Source organism: Pseudorasbora parva, chromosome 7 (genome assembly GCF_024679245.1).
Source record: "Pseudorasbora parva isolate DD20220531a chromosome 7, ASM2467924v1, whole genome shotgun sequence".
In the NCBI taxonomy this organism is placed as follows: Eukaryota; Metazoa; Chordata; class Actinopteri; order Cypriniformes; family Gobionidae; genus Pseudorasbora; species Pseudorasbora parva.
This window is the reverse complement of record NC_090178.1, coordinates 26,257,002-26,282,993: the sequence shown is the minus strand read 5'-3', so window position 1 is coordinate 26,282,993 and position 25,992 is coordinate 26,257,002. Positions and strand designations below refer to the sequence as shown.

The 25,992-nt window shown below is 36.6% G+C and overlaps 2 protein-coding genes across 3 annotated transcripts in view; both read right to left on the bottom strand.

Annotated features, from left to right (window-relative positions):
• Positions 1-1,487: 1,487 nt before the first annotated feature.
• il6r (interleukin 6 receptor) lies at positions 1,488-16,917 on the bottom strand. The gene is made up of 10 exons (XM_067448813.1): positions 16,544-16,917; positions 14,207-14,830; positions 13,985-14,108; positions 12,664-12,833; positions 12,374-12,525; positions 12,088-12,250; positions 3,156-3,193; positions 3,011-3,062; positions 2,664-2,781; positions 1,488-2,513 (listed from the first exon to the last, which is right to left on the bottom strand). Exons 1-10 carry the CDS (start codon positions 16,635-16,637, stop codon positions 2,291-2,293), a joined length of 1,758 nt encoding a protein of 585 aa, XP_067304914.1. The 5' UTR covers positions 16,638-16,917; the 3' UTR covers positions 1,488-2,290.
• A 794-nt stretch (positions 16,918-17,711) lies between these two features.
• The window catches only part of atp8b2 (ATPase phospholipid transporting 8B2), a 60,331-nt gene continuing 52,050 nt past the window's right edge, over positions 17,712-25,992 (bottom strand). For both annotated transcript variants that reach the window (XM_067448812.1, XM_067448811.1), the window contains exons 24-28: positions 25,702-25,947; positions 25,394-25,532; positions 23,648-23,778; positions 22,672-23,181; positions 17,712-20,602 (exon numbers count right to left, since the gene is read on the bottom strand). In XM_067448812.1, the coding sequence (XP_067304913.1) occupies positions 20,504-20,602; positions 22,672-23,181; positions 23,648-23,778; positions 25,394-25,532; positions 25,702-25,947 (1,125 nt within the window). In that variant the 3' untranslated portion in view covers positions 17,712-20,503. The remainder of the gene's footprint in view (positions 20,603-22,671; positions 23,182-23,647; positions 23,779-25,393; positions 25,533-25,701; positions 25,948-25,992) is intronic.

The following is a 25,992-nucleotide window of genomic DNA, read 5'->3' as shown; positions in this document are numbered from 1 at the left end:
GACAGGTGATCCCCACAATGCACAAAAACAAGTATGTGTGTGTGTGTGTGTGTGTGTGTGTGTGTGTGATAACTGTTCAATGTCTTTATCCTTGAAAAGATTGAAAAGTCTTCAATGTCATGATCAGTGGTGATAGCTGCGGCTGATGATGATGGATATGCCGTGTGGCTGTACGTGTCATGTGTTTTGTTTGTTTGACCCACAGCTGACCTTCAATGACCACGTTAAGCACATTTGTAAAACTTCCTTCCACCACCTTCGCAACATCTCCAAACTCTGTCCCCTTCTAACCTTTCCAGATGCAGAGCAACTTGTCCATGCCTTTGTCTCCACCAGGCTGGGCTACTGCAATGGACTCTTCATTGGGATTTCTGGCAGAAATATCCAGATGCTTCAATACATCTAGAACTCTACTGCCAGAGTCCTTTTATGAGAGTCCTTAAATATGATCACATAACTCCCATCATACTCTCATTGCACTGGCTTCCTGTTTCATCCCAGTTTGACTACAAAATCCTCCTGCTCGCACATAAATGCATCACCGGACATGCACCACCATTTCTCCAGGAACTCATCGCTCTGAAATCCTCCACCTGCACCCTCAGATCTTCAGGACACCTGCTTCTTCAAGTTCCCACCACCAGGCTTCGTACCATGGGGGATCGAGCTTTTTGCTCGGCTGCACCGCGGCGTTGGAAGCACCTTCCCATTGAGCTGAAGACTTTTCGGTTCAGAAAGGATTTTATGTGTTGATTGTTTGTATTATTCTATATTTTTACTTTTTATTCATTTTTGTTATTTTTTCCCTTTTCCATTGTTGCTCTTTGAGATTCTTCGGAATGAAAAGTGCATTATAAATACAATCTATTGTTGTTATTATTATTATTATTATAGATGAAGACTCAGAGTTATTATCTCTGGAAAGTGAGGTTGCAAAAAGTATTTAATAAAAGGGTGCCAATTGTGGCCAATGTGTTTTGGAGAAAATATTTTTTCATAATGTGATTTACCCCACATTTTCAGTTATTTTACTTCAATGAAAGGTTATTTCATACTTATTAGATTTTTGTGATTTTAAATAAAATAAAAGATCAAAAGGATAAACACTGCAGAGTTATTTTTTACAGCCATATTTGATCATATTTTCCAGGGCTTCAAACAATTTTGATCAGCATTGTATAGCATAACCACTGGATTTAGTGGGGGCCCCTATGATTGTCTTATAATACAGTGTATACTTTTTTCTTGATATACCCAAAAGAAATATAAGTGAAATGTGACAAGCAACATGCCCAAATGTAACATTAGTTCTCATTCTTTGGTATTGTGTTTTACATGCCGTCTCGTTCATGGTTATTATAAATTAATTGTTATCTTTGATTAATAAACAATGTTTCTTGTTTATTTGAATGACTCCTTCTATCGTCTTCATCAGGGACATAACGTAACATGTGGTTAACATGCACAATAATCCACAAAGCCACAACTTCTCACAACAGGTGATTGCTTTTATTGGAAACACTTATATACATATAACGGATTATTCCAGGTTCAACAAGTTAAACTCAATGCCACAGCCAACACAAATGCCATTTTATTTCATTAAAAAATAAATTTTGCATTGAATCATTTTCAGTAAATGAGACCATTCTGTTAAAATTCACACAGTAGTGCAAAAGACAAGATGAAAACTGTGTATAGGTGTGAACAAATTACTTACTAACCTTTTCTGTGTTATATACAATGGTATACCTTTGTTTTGGATACATTTTGACAATGTAATGCATAAAAACCCTAAATTACCATAAAAATGAACAACTTTACAGCCCAAATAAGTTTCAACAGAAGAATTTATCTGAATGCCTTTATACAATTATAAGCTTCACATGTTCGCTTAAAAAAAAAACAAGCACTTTCATTGTTTTACACTATAATCTTGATTTCATTTTGTATATATGTGTGTGTGTTTGCTGAATTAAATACAGAAACCTGTAACATTCCTGTAATAAGGCATTACGCAGACATTCAGATCGACTTATAAAAAGTGCTTGAACTTCACATGTGAGACTGTCCCAGTCAACATGGCAGGCATTTTGTAGAAGTTGCTTTAAAAATACTTATTTACAAATGGTTCTGATAATAGTCAAAAATATCAAGACCCAATAAGACCCAAATGTTATTGGACCATACTGTAAAGACAGTGTGTGTGATCCTTAGTCAAACACAGTGCATGTGAGGTTTCATCTGTTTACTCATGTCTGTCTATCTTCCATGGCAGACCCCCAGTCCCTTAAGACATGAAATAATCCATGTTATGCAGATGAATGCCCTCCTCCTCTTGCTGAACAGAGAGAAAGTCTTGCTGGATTTGCTTGGGAGGGGACATCAGGGACTTACCCTCGTCTGGAAGCTGCTCCGAGCCAACAGGAGCAGGAAGAGGGTGAGGGGAATGCAGGAGGAATGTAAAGGGCAAAGTCTGTTTTCCTATTTTAGACATGAAATGCAGCCTATTCCTGAAAAGACACAACAATAGAATGAAAACAGGGCAAAAACAAATAGATGTGAATGGAGAAAAATGGAAAACCTTACTTCTAAAGAGACATTTTCAAAGCTAAAACACTAAATGATTATTAAAAGATGGATGAGATAGGGAAGAGTTTTACCTGAAGAAAATGAATGTGAACGTGGTGAAGGCAACAAGAAAACACAGGCCAAAAACACATGACACGTACAGCCACACGGCATATCCATCATCATCAGCCGCAGCTATCACCACTGATCCTGAAAGAGTGAGGACAGAGGTGAAGAGTCAGAGGGCTGAAACATTTGGAAACCACAGCACATTGTTAAACTCAAGACATGTTATGGGGACCGTTTCCTGTTTGGATTTTCCAGTGAAGTACCATGTTCGTTTTCTTTCTCGTTTCATTATAGAATTACCAGATGTGTGATTAACTGTGCTTGAAGGAGAACAATGAGATGTTACCCTTGTTTTCTCGCTCAGACTCACCTACATCAGGCCCTTCTCCCCCAGAACCTTCAGGAAACATTTCAAAGCTTTCCTGAAAGATGGAAGAGATAATAAACATAGGGTTCATACTATTATGAATTTATGTGTTTATATGACTATGAGGTATTGTGTTGAATGAACTCACAGAGGTAATGCTCTCAGAGGAAGCCGTCGTCTCAGGAGCTACAAAGAAACACAAACAAACATTCAAATGTACAAAAATGTTTTTAAGGGCAAAAATAAATGGTTGTTTAAACCTTAAAATTGTTGTTTTGCTCTTCCTACAGCAAAACTGCAAAAACTACCGGTATGTATAAAAATACTTATTTTTTAGAGAATTATTGTTTCAAAATTTGAAAAAATGCAGTCTGGTCAATTATATTATTTGAGCAATTTCACTGTATATTGAGTTTTGTTCTTTTCATATTTTACACTAGAAAAGACAATGATAATGCATACATATATAGATTATAGAGGCTGTATTTGTTCAATATTTACATATAGCAAGAGGTAATTATAAACGATACACTTCATGCTATGTGAAAGACTTTAACAAAATGGGTCTTCAACTTAATGGGTGGTTTTTAATTGCAATTTTGGATGGTTGTTGTAAAGTCCTGGGCCCTCATTTATCAACCCTGCATGCACACAGATCTGTGTGTATTGAGTACATAAGAACAGTTTCACCCAAAGTGTGGGATTTATCAACCAGAGGTGTGGACTCGAGTCATGTGACTTGGAATCGAGTCAGACTCGAGTCATGAATTTGATGACTTTGGACTCGACTCGACAAAATGTACAAAGACTTGCAACTCGACTTGGACTTTAACATCAATGACTCGTGACTTCACTTGGACTTGAGCCTCATGACTCGAGAAGACTTGCTACTTTTTGGCCATTTTTCTTTCACACGGCCGCGCTGCTCTCAGTGAAAAAAAGCTGCACCTGTATGCATGCAGAGAGCACGCGCGCTGCCAGCACGACATCCAATCACTGTAGTCCCACGTTGGTTTGATTCGACAGTATCCATAGCTACCAAGTCCGCGTATAACACGTGACTTATTTGGGCTTCTTTTTTTGGTAAGTCGGCAAAAAATCTCGAGTTGCGGGTCGCGGTGTTTTGGGCTTATTTGAAAAAATGTGGTTGCTTGTTAGGAACATATGACAAGCAACTTCGTTTCTTTACATTTATGGTCGCTGTTTTGTCCAAATACATTGCCTGACACTGTCTTCTCACAGCTAATAGCCATAGTGCAACGATACAAGTGCTGTATTCATTCGTCCTCATACATCCCGTCTCCTTCCCTTCATTGAAGAAAAATCGCGTTCAACGTGCAGGCATGTGATGTGATGTTATAAATGTAATGATAGTTCGTAGACGTAAATAGACGAATACATTTTTTATTTTTATTTTTTTTTTTACAAACAATGCAACCAGCAAAGATGTACAGAGATGGAGAGGAAACAGGGAGGTAAGCCACCTAATTTAATCTTAAAAATATTTTTTTATAATGTAGGCTATTTATTATGACTATTATTATTTGGCTATTTTAAAAATAAAAAAAAATAATAAAAAAAGTATAGGCTGCTAATAATAACAGTAGGTATGGTTCGAATGTATATTATTATAAACATGTCTCTATATTGCAGCGCTCTGTGTTTTCCTATGCACCAACTCTCAATCATAGACTGTAAAAAAAAGTGCATATTAATCCTAAATAGTAGCTATGTGACATTAGTAATTTTCAATACTATTTAGAGCAGATTGCACATTGAGATGCAGGGCTTATCCTTTTTACGGTTTATAGTGTGCATGTTCACCACTGCTCCTTATATGTGTGCAATAACTCCGACTGGAGTTACCATAATCCTTCACGTCACTTTTTCTCTTTTTCCATCTCCAAACCTCTTCTGTGTCTTTATTGCAACTTGAAGAATTTTGTAAAATCCCATCTGTATTTGCATTTTAAACTCCCCGAGATTTCAATTTAAAATGTTGCAGGCTCACTTATTTAAAAATTATTGATCATAAATTATACTGATGATAATAAATAATATAATAATATTGGGCTTGTTTTGGGCCCCCCACCCCTCTAGGTATTCTTCATACCTGAGAAGAATGTGAAACAGATGTCAGAAAATCCCTAATAGCCTCACGCTGTATTTGAAACTACTCTTTACTCATATAAGTGTTGTTGTGTTAATATTCATTGTCTATTATACACTACGGTAGATGATAATATTTCAGTTTCAGTGTATGCAATATTAAGAATATTTTCACTGCTTCAAAAGTCATAAGAAAGCCCTTTCCCTCCAGACATTGAAGTCATATGCTTTATAGCAGTGCTTTTCAAAGTGGGGACAGGGACCCCTGGGTGCCACAAGGGGACGCTAGGGGGGCCATGGCAAGCTGGCATAAAAAGTATAGCAAAACAAAATTTAATAAATTAAATTATTAAAGTAAACCAAATTAAACCAAAAATAAGCTAAACAATATTCCCATAATGTTTCCATAATGGCCCTAAGTTTAGGCTAAAAGGACCCATATCTATTTGAAAGTTGAACCGTTTTGCCATATGAGGTCAACACAATACAGGACTGAAGCCGCTGTGCATTGTTCTAGTGTTTCTGTTTTTTTTTTTACTGTATTTGCTTAATGTCATTGTATAAAAAGAGGTTTAAATAAATACAAATCTTACAGACATACATAATTTGTATAATTTTTATTTTTGTGGTAAGATGACTTGAAGTGACTCGAAACTAAAATGGTAGGACTTGGACTCGACTTGAGACTTGTTGGCTTTGACTTCTGACTCGACTCGAGACTTGACTCATCTTTGACTCGACTTGACTCGGGACTCGAGGGCAAAGACTTGAGACTTACTTGTGACTTGCATAACAATGACTTTGTCCCACCTCTGTTATCAACTTAGAACAACGTAGAAATGTGTGTAAATATAAGACTATAGATAGAAGAATATATAAAAATACACCTCTAAGCTATAGCCTGACGTGTCATACGCAATTCTAGTCAGAATATGAGTCTGAAACTGCTCCATTGGGCTGTGATTATGGGGCGTGGTTCAACCGAACCAGGAAAGACCTCAATTGGATAGACATACAACCAATCAGAGCAACGGAGCAACGCATAACATTACTTGTCAAATATCAACAGTGCTCAACTGCACTGTGTTGCCAAGTCTGTGTTTTTTTCCGCGGGTTGTTTTCCATGTCCGCGGGTTGAAGCGACCTCAACTATGTGATATATAGACCCAGGAATGCGAATTTTAGCAGGCAACCTTGCCAAACCTTACTGTTTAATATCTGTCTGTCATCGTCTGAAGCTCGCCCTGACAATTTCATTGGTCCGAACAGTTTCTGTTCAGGCATAATTACCATAATTACTCCTCTATGGATCAAGTCCAGACCGAACTGCCCGAGCTCAAATGTTTTGGGCATGGCTGAGTTCGGCTGGCATCCAGGCTACCTCTGAGCATGCTTATGCAGATAATCTAGTGGTAGAATAGCGATACTACACATAAAAAAAGCATTTAAGAGCATCACAGTATGCATTTAGCAATTTACATATGTCCTGCATTTACTTTAATTATAAAACACAAAATGTGTGTGTGTGTGTGTGTGTGTGTGTGTGTGTGTGTGTGTGTGTGTATATATATATATATATATATATATATGTGTGTGTGTGTGTGTATTTTAATATTTTAAACACAATGTGATGATGAACAAATGTAATCATGTAAATAGAAAAATGTTTCATTCTGTTAATGTGCAAATCATTTGCGATGCAAACTTGTTGTTGTTGTTAAACATCATTGCGTGACTCATTCTGTGTGTGTGAAGTTCCTCTTTTGTGCCATAATTAAGGTGAGGAAAAAAAAACAATCGCATGATTTTTAAAGGGACGTGTTGTCAACATATATGGTTCATTGGAGGCGTTTCCGAATGCCAATGACCGAGAACGAACATGGTGCTTACGCACATGTGGGATTTATCAACAATGACTGCTTACTCATGTGCGTCAGAACTGTGTGCACTCGTTTGATAAATACAGATTTTCTTGTATTTAGACACATTCTAAATTTCAGTCGTAGGATGAACCTTTTCTACGCACTGTTGATAAATGAGTGCCTTTTTGTCCTCTTCATGTCCTTTTTGAGAGCTTGCCCAATTCATTGAAAGCTCAATGTCCAATCGACAATCTGATGCTTTTCCCAATGCAAACAGTGTAAATGGCGCTCTCCTATAGACTCCCAGTGAAGCACACCATCTGAGCTGGACCCAAAACAACGTGTTTAGAGCCTTTTGTCCGATGAAAACGATCTTTGCTCTCTTAAAATCAATAATACAGGTTTGTGCCAAAGACTCCCATTGAAGCATGGATTCAATCAGGTTTGATTACAGTTCTTCTCAATTGCTTTGTCTCAACCCATAAATATTTATGACATGGTATGGTTGTTAAATTGCAACGCACGCACGCACGCACGCACGCACACACACACACACACACACACACACACACACACACACACACACACACAATATTGCACTTTGAGATTCTTTGGAATGAAAAGTGCATTATAAATAAAATCTATTTTATATATATATTTTTAATGTTTAATGTTTAATGTTTTTGAAAGAAGTTTGTTCTGCTCATCAAGCTTACATTTATTTGATCAAAAATACAGAAAATATGTTTAATATTGTGATATATTATTACAATTGAAAATAATTGGTTTTCATTTTATTATACTTTAAATTATCATTTATTTCTGTGATACAAAGCTGAATTTTCAGGATCGTTACTCCAGTCTTCAGTGTCACATGATCCTTCAGAAATCATTCTAATATGATGATTTATTATGAGTGTTGTAAACAGTTCTGCTGCTTTCTGTTCTGTCAGAACAGTTCTGTCTTTCGGATGAGAAGATAAACCGAGGACCTGACTCTCTGTGGTCATTAAAAATCCCAGGATGTCCTTCGATAAAGAGTAGGGGTGTAACCCCGGCATCCTGGACAAATTTGCCAATTGTTTTTTTTTTCATTCTTTTTTTTTTTTTAAATAAATCAATATTATTCAGCAAGGATGTGTTAAATTGATAAAAATGTATAGTAAAGGAGATTTATATTATTTAAAAATATGTTTTTATTTTGAATAAATGCAGAACTTTTAAACCTTTTATTCATCAAATATATTAGGCAGCAGGGCTGCATTTCCCGAAACCTTCTTAACTCTACGTCATTCTTAAGTTATACCTTAAGGTATCCCTTAATGTTAATATGTGTTTCCCGAAAAGAGCTTAGTTAAGAATACCTTCTTTAAGTCATAGCCTACTTTCATAAGGTTGGTCTGGACCACCCTTAGCTATAACTTATCACTAATAACAGATCATTCCACTAGTGGCCACCACTGTGAAAAAAGCTTCATGTCAGTCTATACAAATATAAATCTGAAGTTGTAATATACACCCAGTCTTCAATTAGGCTAGTTGAATATTTTTTTTTTTTTTTTTTTTTAATGCAAGCATTAAAAGTGTCATAAAAAATGTAGTTACAAACACTAATGGTTGTGAGTTTTTTAATGATATTATCCAAAGGTACATCAGCTGGCAAACCATTAGACAGGAAAGGCTTAGAAGTCTATTTAAAGGGAATGGTTTTGGAGGGGAGTTCAGTCAAACTTTGGCAGAGGCAGCGAATAGAATTGTGCTAAATCAAAGACAGCACCGTCCGCGGAGCCATTTAGTCGTGAAAACTTTAGTCCCCTGGCCACCATGTCAGAAGCTGCTATTGAAATAAATTTCGCCTACCACGACAGCAAATTTTAGATCTTGTTTGACCACCTTTTTTGAGACAAACTGGACGGAGCTCAGCGACCCCATCAGCCCTGAATCAGCTGCTGGCGGCCTCTCCTCTTTCTTTACTTTTTCTCCGCATATAGTAGCAGCTGATTATATGTTTTGCGTGTTGCGTTTTTATTGACTAGGCCATCTAATAATATAAATGAGTAATTTACACTATAATGTGAAGCAGCTGCTGCATGGCAATCACCCCTGGTTGTGGAGTAAATCAAGACACTATGGAAAGTATATTGTAATAATTTAAATGACGTGTGATGCTCATAAGGTTGAGCATGAGATTGCTCGTTCGTGCACTCATTTCAGAGTTATGTAAAATTTAGGTGCAATTCTGTTTGATAAATGAAAGATCAACTATTTCTGAAGTGCTTATTTTATAAAGAACATTTTTTTCCGCATAACGCAGTGAAACAGCCCCTGCATAGAGTAAATAATCAATTCTTGAGCCATCGATATAAGCCAATTCAGCACCGCCGCCACGGACAGCACCTGCTTACGTTGCACTTAAGAAGGTTTACCTTAAGCGACCTCCTAAGGTATAGTTAGGGGAGCACGCCTAGAAATGGTATACCTTCAGTTAAGTTATACCTTTAGAGTCTTCGTAGCACGCTAAGAGACAACGTTATCAGGAAATGCAGCCCAGAACTGTTTCCAACAGTCATAATAAACCAGAATATTAGAATGATTTCTGAATAATCATGTGATAGACTGGATGTCATGTGACACTGAAGACTGGAGTAACAATCCTGAAAATGTAGCTTTGCATCACAGAAATAAATGATAATTTAAAGTATAATAAATTGAAAACCAAATATTTTAAATTGTAATAATATATCACAATATATAAAAAAAATCAGTATTTTTGATTAAATAAAATGCAGGCTTGATGAGCAGAAGAAACTTCTTTCAAAAACAACCACCACCGATGTGCAGCACCCACCTGGATGATGTGATGGCAGCCATATTGTGCCAGAACGCTCACCACACACCAGTTTATGGTGGAGAGGAGACCGAGTAATGAAGCCAATCATTATATGGGGATTATCAGGAGGCCATGATGGACAGGGGCCAACAGGCAAATTTGGCCAGGATGCCGAGGTTACACCCCTACTCTTTATCGAAAGGACATCCTGGAATTTTTAATGTCCACAGAGAGTCAGTCCCTTGGTTTAACTTCTCATCCGAAGTACAAATTATAGAACTATTTTGTTGAACAAGGTTCAAAGTTTCTGTATTTAAATAAAATGTTTAAAATAAGAATGTTGCCATATTCAAAAAAAGATTTTAAAATAAAAATGTTGCCATATTCATAGATTTAAAAAAGTAGGCTGAGTGTCACTATTTAAACTAGTATACGTTCAGCTAATTGTCAGCCTCTTACATGTCTGTATCTCAAGAGATTGCAGAATTTAAGCGAAAATGATGTTTTATAACATCATTTGTGAGGCACACATTCAAACTGTCTATCTAATCAGCGTGAGAGGAGGTACATACAAACAGCCGAGAGCCGACTCTCTTAACGTAGTTACCTCCTCAGTTTTCTACATCCCTCCGCCACCGTTCCTCACTCTCGGTCTGCCATACGGGGCAGAACTCTGGGTTTGGGCTATATTCTGAGCTCTGAGCCCTCATTCGCTTCGGACAGCACGTCAAATACGATTATTTTATTTTATTGAATCATTTGTAAGTGTGAACTCGTAAAAACAACTACACTGTAAAAAATTTGTGGTGGTTTTTGTTGGTTTAACTTAAAAAAGTAAGTAACCTGGTTGCCTTAAAATTTTGAGTTTATTGAACTTAAAAATTTGAGTTGATACAATGAAGGAAATTAGTTTAATAAATAAAAACTCAAAATATTTTTGTATCTGAACCACATAAAAAATTTGATAAATCATGAAAATAGCACAATTTGGCATGTTTCACTGCGTCATCAGAATTAACACACACATAATTACCCAATATGCTTACAAAATCTTTTAATAATCTTTTAATACAGGTTGTCGAATCTCAAAAAAGTTCATTGTATTAACTCAAAATTTTAATTTCAATTAACTCAAAATGTTAAGGCAACCAGGTAACTTTTTTTCTAAATATTTTTTTACAGTGTACCACAGGTAATCATAATATTTTTTCTTTTCTTTATTAAAGATACATTAATTATCACTATTGCCTCAATATTGTACAGTGTCTTTGGGCGGATTGCAGCAACAGCCATTAGGATTGTTTAGTGATTTGGTCTTAGTGACTTAGGAGTCCTCTTGACTAGTCCTAGTGTTTCACAGATTTAGGAGCAAGTATTAGTGCTAAAATGCTTAGTGAAATACTCTTAGAGCAAACATTAAGGAGTCCTAAAATTAGGACTGACACGGACATTATTTTTAATGGGTTAGTTCACCCAAAAATGAAAATTATTTCATTAATTACTCACCCTCATGTCATTGGACACCCGTAACACCTTCGTTCATCTTCGGAACACAAATGAAGATATTTTTGTTGAAAGCTGATGGCTGAGAAAGGCTTCAGATAGGCTTCCATTGGCATTCAGTACATTCCCACTCACAAGACCCATAAAGGCGCTAAACAAGTCGATACAAAGTCCATCTCACCACAGTGGCTGTACAATCATTTTACAATGCGACGAAAATAGTTATTGTGCGCACAAAAATCAAATAACGACGCATGCGCGAGAATGACGCAGTCATTGAGTGGGAATGTACTGAATGCCAATGGAAGCCTATCTGAAGCCTTTCTCAGCCATCAGCTTTCAACAAAAATATCTTCATTTGTGTTCCGAAGATGAACCAAGGTCTTACGGGTGTCCAACGACATGAGGGTGAGTAATTAATGAAATAATTTTCATTTTTGGGTGAACTAACCCTTTAAGAGTTTCTCCTAAAATCGGCAAGTTAGGAGCTACTTTTAGCCTTAAGATGTTTTGTGAATACGGCCCCTGATGTTCCAGCAAACAGTTGTGATAATTGAACTTATATTTTAGAAAAATGTGCCAAAGCAATTGAGAAAAACTGTAAAGTGGATCACTTGAACAGTTTTGTATCATATTATTATATACACACACCAAAATGTATATTGTTTGTATATAGATGTACAGTATACAGACAGACACAGATAGAAAGATAGATTAAAAATTAATAATTAATTAATAGTATTAAAAATGAATTTTGTTAATTTGTATTTTGTTACCTGACCAAGTAACTGCAAAGACAATTTTACTCCAGTCACTCCAGACACCGTCATAATCATCCTTGGCCTGAAGCTGCACTTCATACTCAGTGTTAGGCAGAGCATCATAAATCATACAGGACTGTAGTCTTTTTGTCTGGTCATCTATTAACACTGTCTGGTACTAAATACAAATAAAAGCACTCATAAATATAGACACAGACTCTACACATAAGTCAAGGTAAGCCATTGTGCCATTTCATCCAAAAGATCTATTCATAAGTATATACAAGCCCTCCAACTTTACCTGTTCTGCGAACCGTGGTCGATATCTCAGCTGGAAATGCAGGTTATAGAAGCCATGCTTCCAGGAACTGGGATAAGACCAGGATACTTTAAGCATTTGCTTCTGGCCCTCGACTGCCCTCACCACCACTCTGGTCGGGGGATCTGGCTTAACTACAGGGAGAAAAAAATGAGATAATCCCATTAAGGGATACCTTTTATGAGATTTTAATTTCACAAACAAATGGGTTGTATGCTTTTACAAGTAATTAAACAACACATCCTACAGGACAGAAAAACAAACTCGCTCACTGATGTCGTGCAGCTTGAAGCTAAGGTCAGGGCTCGAGGCACTGCCCGCTGTGTTAGACACACACAGTTTTGCAACATAGAGATCTCTGTCACCCTCCTCGGCGGCGAAAGCACACCAACAGCGGGACCGGGAGAATGAACAAGGCACACGTGTGATGTTACCAAGCAATCTTTGAAGGGACAGAGAGAGGGAGGAAGAGAAGTGCATAAAAGAGATCAGATGGTGTCATCATTGAATGAGTGCACTCGACAATGTCCACTATGATTTTGGACACCACTTCAAATAGATGTCCTCTTAAATAGTCCCCTATTTAGACAATACACAGGGATGTCCAATGGGGGATTTACCTTCTATTTAAACTCGTGAGTTCTGTTCTGTTCTTTTTTTACTGAGTCTTAAAATCATAGATAGCATTTAATTTACCTGAGATGCACAGTTAATATTTTCAAAAATTTTGCTTAAAGGGGTGGTTGCATTCGATTTCACTTTTCTAACTTTAGATAGTGTGTGCTGCTTGAGCATAAACAGTATCTGCAAAGTTACAGCGCTGAAAGTTCAATGCAAGCGGAGATATTGTCTTGTAAAGTAACGACAGGTTATTGCCTACAAAAACGGCCGGTTTGGACTACAACAAGCTTTTTCCTGGGTTGGTGACATCATAAACCCTTTCTAGTCACCGCAGATGACTTCTGCCCGTAATGGTAAGGGGTGTGGCGTTTCCGAACAACCTGTGTTTGGTACTTCAGCCCAAAAAAAAAATACATGAAACTACATTTGGCCATCTAACCAATCTAAGACCATTGCATTTTCCGGAGGGATGGGCTTCAGGAAGCAGACGAGCCTTTCAAAGGACAGTGAAGACAGCGGTGTGGAATAAAGGTAAAATGTAAGAAAATACAGCGTTTAAAAAAAAAGTCTTAAGAGATGTTATACTGCGCCCCATAAACAACCAAGCCTAGAAAAAAACACACAGAACCACCCCTTTAATTTGACAAAATTATAACTTGTAATCAATGCACAATAACATGGTAACTTTTTTTTTTGTTTAGGGTACAATCCTCACTATTAACTATCTGCTTATTAGCATGCAAATAATGATATTTGCTGTGTTTAAACCATGAGTTCTGTCTAATCTTTGTTCTGTGTGGTCTAATTGACCTTCTTCTGTGATCTCCTGCGTTTTAGTTGTCTTATTAAAATTAAAAATTAAGATAATAGCATATCGGTCTGAAATGGAATGGCAGTATGTCGTTTATTCCTAAAGTTCAGAATTACTGTTAAATAAATTCTGTCCGTCTCATGCAAATGACACATGCTCACCCTATATAAAGTAGCAAGTAACACTCCGGCCGTGGCATTACTGGCTGACTGGACGTCCAATCACAGCGGACCTTACTGGTGGGAAACTTCCTGTAGCAAAAGACAGTGGGTCTCTCTGGGGGCACTGTGAAAACAACACAAGAATGTGAATTTCTTCTGTATATCGTTCTGTAATTCTTCTGTAAATCGTTTATCAGTAGGCTTGCGAAAGAAAGCCCTCACCCCCTACGCTGATTTTAAATGTGGAGATGAGTCTCTCTCCTCTGTAGCAGCTGTAATTCCCAGCATCTGCCCAGCTGAGATGTGGACGTCTTAAAATCCCACCCCTTTCCACTCCAACACGGACGTGCCGCCCATTGAGAGTCCAGCGTGTTCGCTTTTTGATGCTTCGTGTCACCCTGGACCCTTCCTCTTCATAATCATAGTCCTCATAATCATCGTAATCAGGATCTGTCCCCATGGTGATACCAAACGCCTCTTCTTCACGTCCAGCAGGTCGACTAACAGCACGCGAAACACGTCTAGAAGTGCTTTGTTCCTTTCTTCTAGTTACAGGGGGTTTATCAGTGACCGTTGTGTCCCATTCAGTTTTGGTATACATTCCAGAATCAATCTTGTGGTATGTTCCAATTGTAGCATCTCCCTTCATGCTGGTTATTTGTGTAGCATTAGAATGGACTCTTTGGGCCGTCCAGTTGAAAGTGATGTCCTCTCTCTGCTTGTTTCTGTATTTTTTATTCTTGACACTGGTCGAAGCCAACGGCACATCGTCCACAGTGACATCCCCTCTGCAGCCAAGCACAACATTGCTTCCTAACTTCAAGACCAAAACTCCAGGATGGGGCTCTGAGGAAGATTTTAAACAAGAACATTCAGCATTTAGCTAATCCTTTACAGAATATTCTGTGCACAGCTGGGCTTTGTCATGTGCGCTGTTGTCTAGTCTGAGTACATGATATTCCCACATGGGCGAGTGTATACAGTATATTATACCCACAGTTCATTGCATCGGTTAAATATGGAACACAATTATGCAACAGAGGTACTTTTGCTTTCACTTCCTTTTATTTAAAACCTCCAGATTCTTCTTCACAATCTTTCCTTGCACCAGTTGGACATAATTCAAGACAATACAACACCAGAATGCTTAAAACAAGACTAAAGGTGATCACTATAATGTAAAATACAGTTATTAAGACAGTAAATGTTAAATCTCTTTTTTTTTCTACAAGTTCATGGCACTTTTAAACAATAAAGAATTGCTGAAAGCCTATAAAATCTATGTCCACACTATGCTTCATTTGTATGTTTCATACGCAAACACTTGTAACTACATAACCAGAGAAATAGGCTACCCCTTTAAATGCTCTTTGATGCAAATTATGTTTTAATTTTTTTGTGTTTGACATGCGTTAAACGATGGGTACTCTTGGCTCTCAGGACTGTAAAATAAACTCTCACTTGCTTGTTTCATTTGTCCACTAACAATGTCCAAGAATTAAAGTTTCCCCCCACTTAAAGTTATTGTCCTTTCTACCACATCTTAAAATATATATTGCGTTTAAGAACATTTTAGGGAGGCAGACATTTTGCAGAGTCTAAATTCTATAGAATTTAATGTATTTGAGATTTACTTGATTGCACTTGATGCACAATAAAAAAATATGTTAATACTTTAGATTAGGGTCTAATTCTCACTATCACCTTGTTGCTTCTTAGCATGCATACTAGGATATTGACTGTTTATTACCACTTATAAAGCACATATTAATGCTTTATTCTGCATGACTGCATCCTACTCAATACCTAACCTTAACAACTACATTACTAACAGTTCATAAGCAGAAGTTATAAGGGTGTTGAGGCAAAAGCTGTAGTTAATAGTTAGTTAATAGTAATATTATTTTAATATCACTTATATTAGTTAATAGTGATATTATTTTAATTCCCCCCCCCCCCCCCCCCCCCGCATATCACGTTTACTTTATTTCAAGCATGCTTTTCATGTTGTATATTTAACTAGATTACTCTAGGGGCTAAACAATGGTTGTGGTGGAAATTATACAGCAAAGCAAACACACTTTTCGAGGTGCAAGTTAAAGGAGAAAACGTAATGAAAATAAATTATAACTGCACACTCTTCTGAAAACCTTTTGGCAAACAAGTAGCCTTTGTGGTGGAAATGATGCCACTGCCATCATTTTTGGAAAATGTACACTTAGACCTAAATAATTTTTGTCAAATAAAAATATAAATCATGTAGCCTATAATAATATATAGACGTAAATATTTTCCATGAAATTAATTTAAACATCATAGGCCTAACTCATTTTTACTTTGAATGATGTTTTTAGAACTGTAAGATTTTAAATAAAATAAATAAACAATAATTAATGATGAAGGCAAACTAAAAAGTTTGGAAGACAGTTTAAATGTGAATTTCATATTTTAAAAAAATACATGTATATAATAAATTAAACCGAAAAGGTTTAATAAACCAAAAGATTGTATTTAAAAAAAAAAACAAAAAAAAAAAAAAACAATGAAATCATTAATTACCTTGTCGAGGACACAGCTCATCGTCTTGGGCAGATTGAACTTTAATCGCAGCCAATGCACCGAAAAGAAACACGAGTGCAAATCGGGTCCACATTATTATACTTTTTACAACCAAAAAATAGTCAGCCACCAAAATATGCAATATAAGTATAACGGGTCATAATGCCAACCCGCTCAGCATGTTTTACGATATGATTATTTCAAATTGCCCTTAGGTCATGTCACTTTGCACAGATCTAGGACAAGCATAACTATTAATTTGACAAAATGATATTGTCAGTTGCTTCGAGATAAGATTACGACCCGGAGCTCGTTTGTTTTGTGAGAGAAGCTGAAGACTAGTGCCCCTTCCTCTCCTCCCGCACATTATCTGTTACTAACAAATCCGCTCTTGCGACACTGCGAACCACAAAGACAAACAAGTTCCTATTTGACAAGGCAAAGACCGAGAAGCACATTATTTCTGTTTGCGGTCAGGTTTATAATACAGAGAAGTAGCCTACATGACCCAAGATCTACTATGTCTATTAGGCTCGCAGAATATCAAGTAGAAATTAGCTACATCTGTGCTGCTGGATAAAAATTATTACGTTATAATTATTACGTTATAATGATATACAAATATTTGTATATCAAAACTTATAATGATAAGTTCCCTCATTTATCCACCCTCATGTTGACTGTCTGTAGCCTATAAAACGTTCATAAAAGTTAATATTCGTGCTCGCTATTCATTGGTAATTTAATAATAATATATGCTGCGACTGGATCATTGTGAGTGAGACGAACTCTAGAACCGAATCAGCCCAATTCGTGACTGACTCAAACAATTCAACCGTATGAATTGATTCATTAAATAGATCCTACTCAAAAGAACAAATCGTTCACAAAACGGGCATCACAATATCTCTTGTGAGTACAGTAGCCTACAATTAAATGATATGAAAAATCGTATGGTCTACTTTAATAGCGTTTTTGTGTCTTTTTTTTAAAGTTGGACATCTTCAGTTCACATCACTGCACGGGAAAAAGTGAGCAGTACAATTCTGAGTCAACAGTTCTATTGTTTTCAACAACGGAAATCGTTTGGATTTATTTATTTATTTATTTATTTTGGTTAACTATTCCATTAGAAATTATTTATCAATTAAACAGTTAGACACAGTTTTTTTTTTTTTACTTTATTAAAATAATTTAATCATCTTTTTTCACTATAGGCTCATTCACAAAAAGCAGGGTTATCTACTGTTTACTTCACAGGTCATTTGGACCATTCCATTAATTTGGCTAACAGACACCGAAAGAGACCCAACAAGCAATTTTCATTTTAAAGATGTCTAATAGCATCGAAACACAGCCCTGATGTCTAGACAATCAAGACAAAATCAGTGAAAATGTAATAGACGTATAACCATAGCCCAAGAAAAGACTACTGAGAACATGAACATGTCAATGAAATTAAACCAAACACCTTGTAATCACTGCTGACTTTGCTTACATGATGGAATATCATACATCTCATTTTATTTAGGCAAAAATGACATGTAACCAAATGCAAGGTTATTTTGGGTTAAGTGGGTTATAGCCGGACTATATCGGGTCTACCGAGACGGTGAAATGACGACTATTGCTTGCTGGGTATTAGAATAGGTATTAGACTTGTAACCTATAATTGCATTATACTTTAATGTGTGATAGAAAGAGACATTTTTTAAAAAATGAACACACACATTAGCTTTTAAGGCATATATAATTGTTACCCATTTAACAGTATGAGAGCTAGGTCTAACTTATACAGGGAACAGGACAATTATGGAGCTCATTAACTTTTCAAATATCTTAATCAACTTCCTTGGTCTATCTCATAATAAAACACACACGCACACACATTATTGTGTTTACATTATTATTAACCCATTTACCTAAATTCAAACACTGGTAAAGGCCACATTTAGACCACAACGGTCAAGGTGGAATCCATTTGGTAACTCTTATGTGAATTATTTTAATACAACTTAAAAAAAAGTCCAAACATATTTGTTATCACAGTCCACTGGATCAATGCACCACCATTGGGCAAATGGCTAGACCCTCAAGGGTCCAGCAGATTTGGGGATTGAATTGGACTTCTAGTCAAGTAGACAGGGTTGGAGCACCAACATGGTGCAAAGAAATGGATGAGGAAGAATGGGTTCATCCAGCAGAGTCACGTTCTCACTGAGAACTGTAGTGTATTATCACACACCGCATATATCTTAGTGTTATCTTCAACAGTGGGGAAAACAGAACATCTGCAGCCTTTTCTATCAGCACATGGGAAATTCACTTGCTCATTTTGAAGTAGATGTATTAACCTTTGAGCAACAAACAGACAACAAGCTAAAGGATTTGACTCAGCAAAACAATATGCTGACAAAATTGTCCTAACAGTATGAGACCACAAGAGAGAAAGTCACTGTGAGATTGAAAAAAGTTAAACCACCCTTAATATATAGAGATAAAGACAATCCTTGACCTGACTGAGATTTCAAATGAAAAAGTTACAGAACTACTCAATTTGAACACAAAAACCTTAAATCTGATATAGCTGTGGGTGATTTAGTTTTCATTAAATGTTAATAATTAAATAACCATTACTTGAAACTGCGTGTAATCAGGGCTTGACAATAACTTTTGCTTTTTTAGCGGTTTTCCTAAGTTACTAGCATTTTCACTGGCCATAATTTTGACTTGGATGCCATGGGGAAAAATTGCGATATAGATATTTTTAATATTCTCTCATAATTTGGAAGGTATATTAGGCTGCTGTCACTTTAAGACCTGACGCACGGATCCATTATACTGTAACACATGCATTGTCTTTCTCAACTGTTTACATTCACTTAAAACATAACTGACTGTTTACACTCCTGGAGTCATTTTGGCATTTTTTTGTGGGCTTGACTGTTTAAGCGCAATAAGCAGGAAAAATTACTCAATTTAGTACTGAGAGGTGGATTTATGCACGCACACTTTAGGAATGAGTGAAATTATGCACAATCTGCGCAATCCCATACTAAATTTTACGAGCCCTATAACATCAGCAAGATTCATCTGGAGTAAATAAAAAAACGAGTGAGTGAGGGGAAGCGGGTTTGTGTGTCAACTCGCTGTCTGAGAGATAAGAGAGAGAGAAAGCGCAGCTGGTATCTATTCTGCTGAAAGTGAGTATTGGAAGCATTTCCGGTATTTCAGTATCGATATGTATCGAAAAATCGATATTTTTGGAAACACTACATTGCACTTCGTTTCTTTCAGATGCCTTTTTAAAAACTACATTTGAAAAAATTATATATTATATAGGCTATAAAATTCAACCCGCCACAGTTGGACAGTAGGAGTGACTGTTACATGCCACTGCTGAAATACACCTGCATTTGGTGGGTTGGCGGGTGTTAATGTCAAGCCCCGTGTGTAATGCATTAATATATTGTATTATGTATTGATATATTTAAGGTAAAATATGAGAGAAATGTTTTAAATGTAAAACATTGGGAATGAAAAAGAATGAATATTTACGTGTAATGTAAAATGTAATGTAGTATATGAGAACAATTGACGTCAGCTATAGCTGGTAGTCAGGTGTGATGTAATATCAGAATGGCAATGTTATTTAGCGGTTTGTTGTCTGATAACTTGGCTAGAATGAAAAAAACTCAGTCATAAACAGCTCAGATAACACCAAATTTGTCCTTCTCATTGACAAGAAATCTGAGAATGGGAACAATACAGGAAATGTGAGGGGTGAAACCCTTTGTGTCGTCTGTGTACACAGTTTGTCTACTGAATCTGCGTCCATTTCCATGTGTATTTTAAGTGTGTTTACTCCAAAACTGTCTGGGGCGCTGTCTTCTCTGGCCATGTCCTCAGACAGAAACATGAGCATCCACATGAAGGATTCCAATTGGTCTAGTCTATCTATCATTCTCCACTGGAAGTTTCTTCTGCAATGGTAGGAGGTCCAGGGCTGTTGGCACCACTGATACGAGCTCCAGATCCCTTCCACACAAACGCTGCTTCCTAGAAGAAAGAATCAATAAGAGGACTGATAAACAACACATGGTCATATTACCTACATAAAATGCACTAGAGTAAATGTGCCTCTTTAGGCCCTGATATACTTCAAGCAAAATCAAGAATGAACTGGTGTGACATAATTTCTAACCAAATCAAGTTTGTTTCAGGATTTCAAAACAGCTTGTTTGCTCCATTTAGTAAACACCTTTAAACTACCAATAGTCCCTGCCGATTACGTAATAGGTAGGTGTGCTCTGTGACAATTTATTTTTATGTGGTACTTAATTTTCTACTATAAAGCAGCTCTTTCGTGTGTTTTTATTCACATATGACTTTGATGGACTGAACAGAATAAATTCTTTTTATTATTATTTATTTAACCCTTATTTAACCAGGGAAACCTTTGAGAACAAGTCTACAATTTTAATATCCACAGTACGTTCATTTCTTCAGTCCATCGAGTCTGGAGTGCTGAACCGCAAAGCTGATGCAAACAACAAAAAACTTTCTTAACTTTTGTTTTCTCACCAATCATTTTTCAAATGGTAATCACATTACTATTAATTAACTAAAGTTACTTACTAAACCATATAAACCTACCTTAACAATGGATCGGGGAGACCACAACTAACTACTAATTAAATAGAGTGTCTACCATTTTAGAAATCCTTGTTTGCAAATTTAGTTTGCTCTTTGCAACCACAACTATGTGCGTGATCAGCATTTAGTATATGCTTTTTTGTCAAATGGCATGTCAACAACAGCTGCTTGGTCTTATAGTCAGGCTAAACCATTTTTAGATGAGAATTTAAATAAACTCTCCCACTGTGAGCTACATGTCCAAAAACAAGCATTGAAAAACATGCAAAGTAAAGAGGTGGAAAAAAGAAGTAGAAAAACAAAACCAGCTAGGCTTTCTGATTTGAAATATTTACATAGTCTACTCTACACCACAGCCCTAATAAAGTTAATAATTTGTATATTTTGTATTATGAATTATTCGTAACACACGTCTGTTTCACACACCAAACTTTCAGCATTTTTACATTAAAAAAACAAAAAAACAACCTCATTCTGTATGATTTGTAAGCTAGTTTCCTCATGGGGACCTCATTTTAGGTCCCCACTGTGACACAAGTGCCCATGAGTCAGTGTGCATTCAAGGATAGGAAAAATGCGCACGTATACACACACACACGCATGCAGGTTTGTTTTTGTGACATATGCGGACATTCCATAGGCGTAATGGTTTTTATACTGTGCAAACCATATTTTCTACCCTCCTACGCTGCCCCTAACCCTAAACCAACCCACCAAAAACTGCATTTTTGGCATTTTTACTTTCTCAAAAACAAACAAAAAAAACGTATTCTGTATGATTTATAAACCTTTAGAAAAATGGGGACATGGGGTAATGTCCTCATAAGTCGCACTTCACAAGAGTCTCTTATGCTCAACAAGGCTGTACTCATTTAATAAAAAACAGTTAAACAGCATAATATTATATTATTATATAGCAAATATTGTTCTAATTTAAAGAAAAAAAATCTATATTTAATAATAATATATTTAATATATTTTTTTGCTGAATTTTCAGCATAATTACATCAGTATTCAGTATTACAAAGTTCAAAAATACAACATTATTTCAAAATAAAATAGTAACAATCTAAGTCTTTACTTTCACTTTTGACCATTGTCATGGGTAAACAAAAAACAATCAAAAACTCTTCCTGACAAACTTTTGAACAATAATGTATATATTACAAAAAAATTATGAACCATATAAACTATAAGCGTTTTCCTAATTATTGAGGAACACACAGCAGTTATAGCTGAGACCAATTATACTATGTGCAAAAAGTGAGAAATGAAAGTGTTTTTAATAGCTCTGCTTCCTGCCGTTTTCTCCTCAGGGGAAATTTGCTTTTTTTTGTGTTATCAATCCACAAAATGTAAGAATCAGCCCTCTGTCCCGTGTTGTATAATGTCTTATATTTGTATATGTTGGCCTGCATGTGGTGTATATGTATACAATTTGTGCTTGAACTAGTTTTCAGATGTATATTTACCTGCATTGTTCCAGTACTACATCCTCCCTTCTCTCTGTCTGCACACCTGAGCACGCTGAGAGCGATATCATCAGGGCTGTGAGTGATGACGAATTCATTGAACTGCTGCCCTGCCTCGCCTGCCACTGTATCTTGACGACAATTTACTGAGGAAGATGTGGAAAGGGGTGGGGCTTGAGAGGAGGTGGCGCTGTCCTCTCCGGTGGGCGGGGTGTTCTGCACACCGGGGCTGTTTGCGTGTTTTTTCCTACGAAGAGTATCGATCCAACTGCTGCTGTGACGGGAAGCGAAAGAAGCGAGACCCAGCGAACTCAGCCGCATATTTTTCCCCGAAGTGATCAGCTCGCCAAAGCCCTCCTGATGCGCAAAAGCATAACCAGAGCGTCGAGATCCACCTCTCCCCAAGCGACCAAGAGCGCTGCCACTGGCTACTCCTGAACCGCCCACTCCACGACCCGCACGCCCACCAGGCTTCCGCTTTTTCTGCAGCACAAGCTGAGTGTAGCGCACCTGCAGAAAGAGAGTGAGAATGTAATAAGGGGCGAGGATGAGTGTGAGGGGATAACCAGAAACTACAAAATGTGTCAAACCTACTGATGTGAAACAAATATGATCTATGATATGAATATATGAATCAGAATATGCAATAAACAACCAAACATTTTTTTAAAATAAATAAAAAGTTTTTTTAATCCTTCATATTTAACCTTTATATTTGTGTTTATTAACATATATACTTTATATTAATATTAACCATTAACATTAGAAAACACTCACATATAAAGAAATACAATCAATACAATTTACTAGGGATTTACTCATTGATTTGTATTCAATCCTTTTAATTATTGTGTAAGACCGATCTTTCCTGTGATATATTAATAATGAATGTTTGGTTGAATATAAACATAAAATGTGGAATAATAACAAATTCAAAGATGGCGGCCAGACAGACTAGAATCACACGCATACTTACGGTATCTGAGAGCTGAGGTTTAAGGTCCAGTTTGAGAAAGCGGAAAGCAAGGACTGGAGCAATGCAGATGACAGTAGCCAGAGCAATAGTTAACCAAACCACTGGCTGTCCGAGTGTGTTGTGGGCACTTCCTGTGGTTAATTTGCACATGGTATGCACACAAAAACAAAATAAGCTACATATACTTTTTGAACAAGATAAAATACAAACAATATATATCACAATAAGAAAAAATCAATGCATATTTTAAAGACAGCATGCTTACACGTTATCTTTTTTTAGGTCAACTATTCTTTTAACGTGATTTTATTGTGCAGTCTACTTAACTGCCAAAGGACATTTATATGTATACTATATACTATTCAAAGGTTTGGGGTCAGTAAGATTAATTTATGTTTTTGAAATAAGACTCTTATGCTCACCAAGGCTGCATTTATATAATCAAAAATATAGTATAAATATAGTGATATTTTTTAAATAAATTAAATGTAAAATAAAATAATTTACATTTTAAACAAATTTATATATATATATATATATATATATATATATATATATATATATATATATATATATATATATATATATATATATATATATATATATAGTCATAGATTCCACTAGACCCCTTAAGGTGTGCTGTGGTATCTGAGACCAAGATGTTAGCAGCAGATCCTTTAAGTCCTGTAAGTTGCATGGAGGACCTCCATGGATCTGACTCGTTTGTTAGCCTAGAAATCTAGACGCACCCTAGCGGCAGCAAATCTAATCTGCCGCGAGTGTCGTCTAGCAACTCTCAATACACGTCTGAGCTGTAAAAAACCAAACTCTGGTCAGGCCAATCACATCGTGTATAGAGTCGGTGGGCGGGGCTTAACATAATGATTGCTGAGTTGCGCTTGCGTGCTTCTAGTAAACACAGAGGCTGGAGAATGGCAGTCTTGCGAATCAGCTTTGACCACGACTCTGGAAGACTTGGAGTTAAGCTTTTCTCTGAGAAAAGAACAAAGAACGGCACTGAAGTCATTCTTAAAAAGGGAAGATGTGTTCCGGGTTTTGCCGACCGGATACGGCGAAAGTTTAATCTTCACATGTTTACTAGCTTCAACTAGCTCCGCTTCACCTTCGTTGCTCTGGTTGGTTGTAGCGCTATCCTATTGTGTGCAGAGGGAGTTTGAAAGACAACCGTTTATCCAAATTCTGTGTTATTGTTCAATCAAAAGTGAAAGAGAACTTGATTCTGGCGTCCATCTTTCTGTGAACTAAAAATTATAATTTATTTTTCCAACACAATTAATTTCTGTGATGGTAAAGATGAATCTTCAGCATTATTACTCCAGTCTTCAGTGTCACATGATATTTCAGAAATAATTCTAATATGCTGATTTGGAGCTCAACAAACATTTCTTATCATAAACAACAGTTGTGCTGTGAAATACTTTTGTGGAAATGGTAATACTTTTTTCAGGTTTTTTTATTTTAACAAATACCATCACTAATATGTTCTTGCAGAACTGAAGTATTATTAACACCAACAACAAAAAATCTTAATGACCCCAGATTTTTGAATGGTAATGTATACATAAACAGTTATTTTGTCCTTTTAAAACCTGAATATAGAGTAATGCTATCTGCATTTCCAGATGTATTGGCTGATAAATCGTGCTTATGACACATACTGTATAGATGTTATCAAATGTGGGTTTCTATTCAAGATTTCTGTTGGGCCAAATAGTGCTGACTCACCAAGGAAATGGAACTGCTTGGGGAAGATGCTGAACAGAATGCTGGAGTGCATAGCGAAGAGGATAGTGAAGTAGGTACCCAAAGAGCCCCATATAAAGAAGTGATTAATAGCCGTCCAATAACCCGTGTCCAGAGCAATCTATAATAAACAAAACATTTTGTTAGATATTTTGAATAGCTCAGGCTTTTTGTTACTTGTCACAGCACACAACCTTAAACAATAACAAAATGAGAACCACTAAACCATATACACATTCAGAAGCCCCACTTAAATGCTAATGCTTCAACAGCTTTCCACATAGACTCACTTGAACGCTGACAACGATGACAAGTGCTGTAGCTGTAGTTACTGCGAAAGTTTGGTAGTCTGCCAGTGGGACTCCATTGCTCTGTGTGGCGTAAGAGAGAACACCGTACGGAATGAAGAACAGAACCACAGAAGTGTAGATTCCTTGTGCTATACAGATAAAGAACTCTCGCTTGTTAAACAGCAAGTTCAGCTGGCCCGGCTCATATAGCTTTGGATACTCCAGACTCCTCTGTTCAGGAACATCCTGAAATAGACAGTGTTTTAAGTGGAGTTTCTTATAAAATGTAAA